The sequence below is a fragment of the Carassius carassius genome, chromosome 48 (assembly GCF_963082965.1).
Source record: "Carassius carassius chromosome 48, fCarCar2.1, whole genome shotgun sequence".
Classification (NCBI taxonomy): domain Eukaryota; kingdom Metazoa; phylum Chordata; class Actinopteri; order Cypriniformes; family Cyprinidae; genus Carassius; species Carassius carassius.
In genome coordinates, this window is record NC_081802.1 from 15,893,787 (window position 1) to 15,903,786 (window position 10,000).

The following is a 10,000-nucleotide window of genomic DNA, read 5'->3' on the forward strand; positions in this document are numbered from 1 at the left end:
GGAGGGAATTCATCGTGCTTGATGAAGGTCATGAGAACGAAATGTTATGAGTGATTCAGTTTGGTAAATTTGCAAGCGTGGATAGTGTGTGGGATTTATTATTTTTTGTTTTGATGTTTGGCCATATTTTTTTTCACGCAACTATTGATTACCTTCAGTTGTGCGAGGGTAATTATTGATTGAAGGAATTACATTTATTTCCAAATAGTAAATAATGTAGTTTAATATTATAGTTAATATAGGATAAACAAAAAACAAACTGCTTACTTATGGATTCAGTCATGTTTGGTGAATAGCAATTGCTGTGTGTTTGCCTGCATGCTTTCATGATGCCCAACACGTATCTTTTGTCCTAAAAATGTGTTATCTTAATATTGTGCCACAAAAGCTTTTACTGCTAATTATTTATTGACGAATATAATCCTAAAGCATATTCAGTGCAATTCAATGTGTTTTTTACATTTTGAAACTCTGTTTTGTAGCGTCAATGTGCTAGTGTGAATCCTGAACAGGAGCCAAAGTGTAGTGTGTCTCTTTTGCTTTTGACTGTAGTGTGAGGAAGGGATTATATATGTTCTCCTAAAATAATAATATATGTAAAATTTCACAGCAGAGGTCACTATTTTGTCTTTCTACTGTGGCCTAAACTCCAATTTTTTTTTTGCGAGGGCAAATATTTATAGTCTGTCAATATAATAATAACAAAGGCATTAGGTGGTGGAATATTCTTGTGTGTGTGTTTATTACACGGACACATTTTTGCACTTCTGTAAAAATGTTTATTAACAAATCCACAATTCATAAAAAAGAAATTGTAAAAAACAAAACAATAATAATAATTTAATTTGCTCAGCTAGGTGCTGTTGATAGGCAGAACATCATCGAGCTAAGGCAGGTATTGCAGTGTAATCATTGTGCAGTGGTTTTCTCTAAGGCAAACAAAATGAAAAAGCAAACACTGTCTTTCATGATTTTTCTTTTTTTTATGAAAACATAAGCATTTAATTCCCTGTGATAGTCCATTGCTTTGTTCCGTTCACCCGTCCTTTATTTTTCAAGTACACTGAGATTGCAATGAGCCAGACAGCCATTTTAAGGCAGTGCAGTTATTGGACTCAGTTTGAACTGGTGAACCGATGGTTGGATGGGCACTGGTGTCAGGAAGGAGGTAGGGAAGGTGAAAACCGAGGACTCAAAGCTCTTCGTTTCGAGTGTGAAGTCGCCACTAAAGAAGGTGGGTGCATCCTGAGCGGCAGGAGTGACTGATGGAGGCGCGGAAGAAACCACCTCCGACTCGAACTGCAGTAGTTGACCCATGAAGCTAAAATTGGGCGAGACGATGGCACGCCGCTGTCGGATGACCTCGAAGGCCTGCTCCAAACGCAATCGTTGGGTTTTCATGATGTACGCCATGCAGATTGTGGGAGAACGAGAGATTCCAGCCTCGCAGTGGACCAGCACTTTACCGCCCTCTGCTTTCACACGTTCTGTGGACAGAAAAAAAAAACATGAATTCATTACAAAAGCTCTTGAGACAACAGCATCAGTCACCAGAAATACAGACTGTCTTTTAAGTCAAACTTTCAGCCAGACTTTATTTGTGAAGCACATTTAAATACAACAGAAGTGTCCTGTGCACTTTTAAAATTATCGGACAAGAAAAAAAAATAAATAATGAATAAAAGGTGAAGTAGCAGCACCAGACAAAATAATAATGACTGTCTTCAAACAAGTTTCCCCAAACACACCCCTCGTCTGCCATTGGCCAGTCAAACAATTAACCCCGCCCCAAATTTACACCATTGGTTGAATCAGTGTTGCCATGCTGGAACACCACAGAGACAAAATGTTCAAACTTTTGAGGGAAATCAATCTACGCTGAAAAAAAAGGATTTACCTCTAAACAATTTCCACTCAGAAATTGCTAACAAATAATATATATATATATATATATATATATAGTATACTTAAAGTAACACCAAATGAAATGTAAATATATAAAGACTGAAATTGTATTTTCTTGTATTAGTGATGGGATTTATGGCTCTTTGAGGGGATCCGGATCTTCGCGATCCGTTCCTTTCAAAGAGCCGTTCAAAAGAATATAATCTTATTAAATATTTAGTCAGTTTTAAGAAGCCAGCTTGGGGGCATCTCAGTTTATTCTGGAAATAATCACTGGGAGGAATGATGAGGTGAGATTTGTAGTCAAATAATTAAAACTCAGATATCACACACCAATATCTGAGTTTGAATTATTCTGAAATATTGATTATTACCTCATTTGTCATGTGTGGACTATATTCCATAGGGTTGCACAAATCCCTCTGCTTAGACAGTGACATCACTATTTTGGATTTACCTTTAGTACAAAGTGTGTGTGTGTGTGTGTGTGTGTGTGTGTGTGTGTGTGTGTGTAAAGCTACGTTGACTTATGTTATTCATACAATACCTACTCAAATAAACATCAAAAACAAAGCCGGCTGCAATGAATTTCTGTGCAAAACAGCTTTTACTACAAACACTTTCACACAAGAACATTGTTATCACACAAGAACATTTTGATAGAAAACAAAAAATATTTAAAGTAGATAAAATTAGAATAAATAAAATGGAAATGTCTACATAATACATACTATTACTACTGTAAACTTTGCAAATAGGACATCAGCCCCTTCAAGTCAATGAACAATAACAAAGTGGGCTGCAATGAACATGCACAACTAATAACTAATATCATCACGCTATAAAGGGTTGGCCTGCGCTGGGTGCGCCCCTCCCCCTATAACTGTTCTGTCTCGCGGAGGAGCTCATTTGTGTGCATCTGTGTGAAATACGCATAGGAAAAAAGAAAGACAGAAAGAACGGCTCCCCTCCAGCCGCGACTCGGCTCCCATCGTTCATGTTTTTGAGCCGTTCAAAAGAATCGGTTCGTTCGCGAAAGTCACAACTCTATCTTGTATACAGTTTAATTTACAAAATTTTTACAATTTATGAATGGTTTACTTATAGTTTGAGAACAATAATTTTGGTATGTAAAATATATTTAACAATCTGTAAATGCCATAAAATGGTGTTGGGTTATATTAACGAGTGAAACACAATCATGGATATCTTTCACAGTTCTTCTGATATCCTCTGTCCATTATTGCTTGGCTAATTCATTTCCTCCCTGACCCCTTTTTTTATCGTAATGTCATATCAGTTTCATTTCCACCCCAGAAATTTCTGACGCACAAATCCATAAATTCACACACTCACACCATTATAGAAAGCTCTGATTGCGGATTCCTGTCTGATTTAATACAGCTAAGCAGATTCCAGCCTCATATCTCTCAACGACTGACGCACACACCGAGAAGTGAAGCACGTGTTCATGCGAGATCCCTCGCTGCTGGTCTCTTTAAAACAAAACCTGCTGGTGTGAATCACGCCTGAAGCCCATCTGGAGCAGAGCGATGCCGAGCTGTGGGCGTCATAATGACTATCACACCCCCTAATGTGCCTAAATATTACCACACACTCATTAGTTGAAGCTTTCGATGGATTATTCTTTCACTTCACTGCTATCACTTTCCTGCGGGAGACCATATCACCTCATGGTCTCTTACTTACGTAATACTGACTATATTCAGCCAAATGTAAATGAAACTTGAGTATATTCGAAAGAGATGTGGGATATGCGAGTCAAAGTCCTTGAATGAGAGGATGACATGGTTAAAGCCTCACTAGAGGAACTGAAATGTCATAGAAGAACCACTTTTGGTTCACCCAAGAACCTTTCAGTTTCAGTTTCAACTTGATTCTATTTTTTAAGGGTAGAAATATGGCCTACACTTGGATTTGTTTTTGACAGGCTCCCTGCAGATCACCCATGAATAGCCTTAAACACTCTCAGATCATTGTGTAAACATATTCACCTGATAAAGAAGCCGTGAACAACCTAGAAAACACATGACAGTCCATTCTTAGCACACAAACACACCTGACGCCACTAATCATCGACTCATCCACTGACACACTGGCCACACCTGTGATACGTAAAATCTTGGATTAGTCTAACCTGTGACTCACAGCAACATGTCCATTTATCTTTCTCTATCTTTATGTTTCATCGTATTTTTTTCAGTAGGAGTTGGTATTGCATTTCCGAGAACACAAGTAACATGGGATTTGTAGGCGTACATAAAGGTGCAGTCCAGTTGGATTATGGAAATCATGTGTTAGTAAAGCAGAGGAAGTCTTATTTTTACACGACCTGAAATAAGCTCCACTATCTATAGGACTGTGCTCAGTTCTGGGAATGGTTTTAGCCAGACGGATGAAGTTTAAGTTTATATAACACTAAAGGTGTTGTTATTTAAAACGTCTTATTCTTATTAATAACCCACTGAAACAAGTGATAATATCATATCAGTTTTGACCACTTTCGAACGTGAGACTTTGAAGTGCTCAGACTGGTAAACTAAAAATAATAATAACAGAAATGAAAATATTTAAATAATTAAAAAGAGCTTTAAATAAAATTATAATAATTAAAAAACGAATTATATAAAGCACATAATTATATAATTACATGTGAAATTTAAATAAGAAAAATTAAATAATCATTAAAATAAATAATATCAAAATAAAATGAAAAATATAAAATTAATAAATTAAAAAATAAAATGAAAAATATAAAATTAATAAATTAAAAAATAATTGTTACAAAACTTTATTATATATACACAATATTTACCAATAAAATCTATGGCCTCCTGGAAGTGTGAGCTGATATCTGCCGTGTGACTGTCCTCCACCGGGATCCATTTGTAGTCATACTGTCCTTTGGCGGGCCGCGAGTCCCTGCGTGAGACGTTCAGCAGCGCTGTAATGCAGACGTCACTCAGATAGTCCTGTCTGCAGGCATGATAGGCACTGCCCAGGTATAGGAAAGGCAAGATCTCCACGGGCCGTCCCTGAAAAATAACAACAAAAACAGATATCAAAACTGAAACTCTCAAGACTCAAGATCTCAAGATTCACTACCCGAATACAAACAGGTTCTGTACTGGGACCGTTTGACCTTTTCAGAAAAACTGAAAAGGTCAGACATAAAAGGACATTGGATGTCCGTTGGATGTCTTTGAAGGATTGTAAGGGGTCTTTTTGGTTTGGGTGGATGGTTGGGTTATTGAGTAGAGTCTTTAAACAGGGTCTTCTGAGTTTTTAGACTCATATTTGAGGGGGAGTTGTTGCAGAAACTCCAACAGTTACAGGAAGTGGTTTGGGTGGAAGTGGGTTGAAATGAGGAAACAACAGCTCGCTTTCTTCTCTCTTACCTGATCATAGTCTGGTTTGGGGTGAGCACCTAGTTTGTCACAGTGGCTGCTGACGCCTCTTTCACTTTTGTCTTCACTCAGATTCACAGACTTGGTTTCAGTGCAAAGCTCGGGGTAATGGGAATGGAAGTTCTCGTAGCCTCCTGGAATGAGAAATGCACCGTTATTATAAGGCGTCAAGGATTGTTGAGTCGTTCACCTTATCAAGAGCTTCACGTGTTGCATTTCAGAGCTGAGCTGAGTGTGAGAGGCAAGAAGAAAATCCCACCAACAGAGGAAGAGTGTTCATGAGACCAAGAGCTTGACTTGCTTTCAGCAAAATCTCCTAGTTTCAACATGTCAATTTAACAAGTTGAATAAATTAGTTTAAAAATCCCTGTACGTTTGAATGCAATGTTATCATTGAAAGGAGTAAAATATGATATAATGCTATAAATATTACTGTGTTATTTCTCATACGTCCCTCTCCGACTCATCCGTCCTTTGACGCACAAAGAGAATGTATCTCTTGTAAACCAGACAAAAACCTAAGCAATTAATTCAACAGCATTAAAGTGAAGGTTAAACGTATGTATGTGTGAGGTGAGAGATTTGAAATATATTACATTTTAGCACGTTTATTATATTATGATATTATAAACGTATATAATATTTTGATTATTATATATATATATATATATATATATAAATAAAAAAGTTAAAATATTCATTTTATTCATTAAAATGTCATTTTTTTCATACAATAATTTAAAATAAACAATAGAGAAAAATCTTTTATGGTCCTGAAATCGTCATTCCAAAAGTAAACATAAAATCAAACGAGGTTCAAATTTTTCAACACTTCCTCTTGAGAAAACATTAAACAAAACACCCGATCGGTCCAGCAGTCTTTCCTCACCTTTCAGGAAGCAGATGCTCGCGTTGCTCGCCAAGTGCGACAAACTATTGATTACAATTTGAGCAATACTGTCTTTTTTCAGTTTTGGTAAATGGGCTGTACGGTCATCCAGAGCCACGACCGACGAGATGCTTCCTTCCCGAAGCCGAAACAGCGCTCTCTCGTCCGGTATGACGAACTGTAGAGGCACCGGTCCGCCACGGGACCTCCGGACCACCACTGAATTCAAGTTGACATTGACGGAGCCTCTGATACTCGAGCTGGAGAACGACAAATACGGTCTACAGTCCACAATCAGACAACTTCCACACTCCTTCCGTATGATCTTCCTCAGGCGGCGACAGTCTATGCTGGAGACCTTCATGTTGGAGTGACAAGCTGAAGTGTTTTCAGTGGGGATGTGGATGTTTCAGGGGTGTACTGAACCCTGTGTGCTGTGCCTGAGTCTACATTTCCTCCGAAGGGGATTCCGTCGGGTCGCTTTTATTGGACTGGAACCTCCGGCGCGTGACGTCACGAACCATATATGGACACGCCGACACGAGCGCGAGCCCGCCCTTGACACATACTGAACACTGAATTCATCAATTCATCACGGCGCTTCTGCACACACTGTGTCATTTTCTTGTAATTCAGATCACGTTTCCTTGAAATAACAACGAAAATATTTAGAGGTATGTGGGGCTATTCGATGGATAGTAGGCTACTTGTAGCTATTCCGGAAAAAAAATTGAATTTAGTGAATTTAGTGAATTTAGACCTCAAAATATATGAATGAACTAAGGCTTCACTGCCTCAGCCTATCCTATATCCGTTCTTCATAATCCCAGGATCTCTTAATGCGATTATATAGGTCACTTCCATCACCAGTCTAGGAAATACACTACAACAGGTATTTGTTTTCAATCATGTCCCCTACACTGCGGAATATAATCAAAATGTTGTCTTATTAGTTTATATGAGCAATGGTTTTGACTGGTAAGGGCCCAACGTTTCCCAGATTGCATCCCACGGTGAGGAGAGAATGAGTGTGTGTGTGACAGGAAGAGCAGGCTGATGGAGGATTACTGTGGCAGGCCGGCACCCATATGCAGAGGTGGGTAGAGTACCCAAAAACTGTACTCAAGTAAAAGTAAAAGTACTTCTAGAAATATTTACTCAAGTAAAAGTAAAAGTACTAGTCTTGAATAGTTACTTGAGTAAGAGTAAAAGAGTATCGGATAAAAAAATCTACTCAAGTAGTTAGTTACTAGTTACTTTGGGTCATATATACTGTACTGAGCCTATTTTTATTTAGATATATAGATAAAATGTATGTAATGTATGTGTGTGTGTATAAATGTATATATTTCATCATCCTTTACTCCAATTTATGTAATTTATTATAAAACCCTGTCTGTTTACTTGAGTAACAGATATAGGTGTCATGCCATAACATATTTTTAATACGACTGACTTTATATTAAATGTGAATTTAACATTGAAAGTTAATGTGATTTAAATATTGCTACTAATCTTTCATTGTTCAGAAAGAGAGCAAATAACATTTACATTATTAAAGATAATTTTCACTGACAGTCTAGATTTCAATCACTTTCAGAAACTCCCATTAAAATCACTGAAACTGTTAACACTGTGAAATCAATATCTTAATTAAAGATTCGTACACATATGTGCACTTTGTTGTTTCTGACGAGAGAGTTCGCCAGAAAGAGGTCTCCAGTCAGTGAGCGAGTTAAGGAAACACCGGCATTTTAGCGATGACTCATCGGAACGCCTCTGATTGGCAAATGCTTTAATAAGCTCAAAAGAATCATGTGTGATTTGTTATAATGCACAGCGCTGTAAAAACGCATCTATATCTGGCTCAGCGCCAGCAAGCGATCACAGATCTGAATTTAGCAGCTGATGATATGACTCGCTGAATGTACTCGCACCGGTGTGATTGTATTAAAATTAATATAATCTTAATCGGCTATTTTTTGTCTTTTGGAAGCTTCATTCAACTTGACTCCTCTGTTGTAAGCCACACACGTACAACAAACTAATCTCACAGTGGTATCGTGTACTGTAATCGAATGTAGCCCAAGTTATTACCTGTTAAACAGTAGACAGCACACGCGGTGTTCATTTAATAAGGATCTCCATCGCTAGCAAATAATAACCTTTGCAGATTTCAATTCAGTGCAGTTCCAGCCACGTTTTCAACGCTCTTTCTGTTCTTAAACGTTACAACTCCGAGTGGACCACTTCAGACGCTCAGCGCGTGCGGCAGGGAACTGAACGACTCGCGTGCGGCAGGGAACTGAACGACTCATTCAAACTGATTCATGAACCAATTCACTCGTTTGCCAATTGGTTTGATCAAGCCTTTGAACAGTATTGACTCAAAAGAATGAATCATTCGCGAATGTGCATCGCTCATTGCCCAGAGAAAAGTAGACGGCGCGTTTGGAACAAACTGAAGCATTTATAACATTTATTGCATTAAGATAAAGTAACGAGAGGAGCATCGCCCACAGTAACGAAGTAAAAGTACAGATTTTCCCCCAAAAATTTACTCAAGTAAGAGTATAAAGTACCCATCTTTAAATATACTCCGAAAAGTATTCGTTACCCCAAAAAATTACTCAAGTAAATGTAACGAAGTACATGTAACTCGTTACTACCCACCTCTGCCCATATGGCCCTGTGTTATCTCTGGGCTGATGACATCACAGTGTGGTGGGGTGACACAAGGCCTGCTCGCCCTCACACTCCAAACTAGCATTGGCTAAATGAACGGGAGGTGAAGATTTGGGTGTAATTGTATGTTATTGTTGATGTGCATGTAGCCTACAGCCTACACGAGTAAGTGCCCGAGTGAGGAGGATCAACCGAATGTCTGTATGTATGTCCTCCCTGTGACCGGATAGTGAAGGCATTATGGAAAAATGATAGATTTAGGAAGTCTGCTAGAAGGGTTTATAGAATCATTTTTATAGGATTTATCGAAAAACATATGACGGGTTTGTCTCATTTTAGAAACCCCTGATTTGCTTCTCTTTGTGTGAGTCATGCTCTTTTTTCTCTATTCTATCCACAGCCTCTGCATGTGTATGTGTGTGTATGTGTGTGTATGTGTGTGTGTGTGAAATGTCTTCCTGATGTATGTACATTATAGGCAAAAAATCACAATGGAACACACATGAGTTTTTTGCTCTAGTCACAGCAGGTGCTTCCTGGATTCCTGACAGAAATTCCTTGCTGACCGATGCATTTCTTAATATATACTGCAAGCACACACACACACACACATGCTCTTACAACACAGGCTCTTTCACATAAAGAGCCTTAACACTAATCTAATATGTGTGCACTTCTGGGCACCTGGTAAGCCCCGCCCCCTCACTGATGATGATGATGATAATGATGATGTCAATGATGCCGATGACAGTGGTAAATGACAGAATTCCTAGATTCACAGCTGTGTGCCGGTAATATATTGGGTCACATTATGACACACGCAGTAAACCACCTCAGCTGATCAATAACAGACCCTCAAGAATAGTAGGAGATGAAAAAGCAGAGGCTTTAAAATACTTTCAGAACAAGCGTTCCAGGAATGAACAAGTGTTCCGGGAACACAACGTAATGCACTTTGAAAAAAAACGTCTGCTTTCTTTAACCACTTTACTGTCACCCCCCACTTTTTTTTTTTTTTTAAATAGGCATGAAAGTGCACTATCCAAACTTAATGCCTCATATGTTTGGAATCTTGCTAATTGCATCAGGTCAA

General features: G+C 38.4%; 1 protein-coding gene across 1 annotated transcript; it reads right to left on the bottom strand.

The window, feature by feature from the left end:
• Positions 1 to 756: 756 nt before the first annotated feature.
• Positions 757 to 6,692, bottom strand: LOC132131493 (dual specificity protein phosphatase 5-like). The gene is made up of 4 exons (XM_059543534.1): positions 6,223 to 6,692; positions 5,325 to 5,467; positions 4,742 to 4,961; positions 757 to 1,487 (listed from the first exon to the last, which is right to left on the bottom strand). Exons 1-4 carry the CDS (start codon positions 6,584 to 6,586, stop codon positions 1,093 to 1,095), a joined length of 1,122 nt encoding a protein of 373 aa, XP_059399517.1. The 5' UTR covers positions 6,587 to 6,692; the 3' UTR covers positions 757 to 1,092.
• Between the last annotated feature and the right edge of the window lie 3,308 nt (positions 6,693 to 10,000).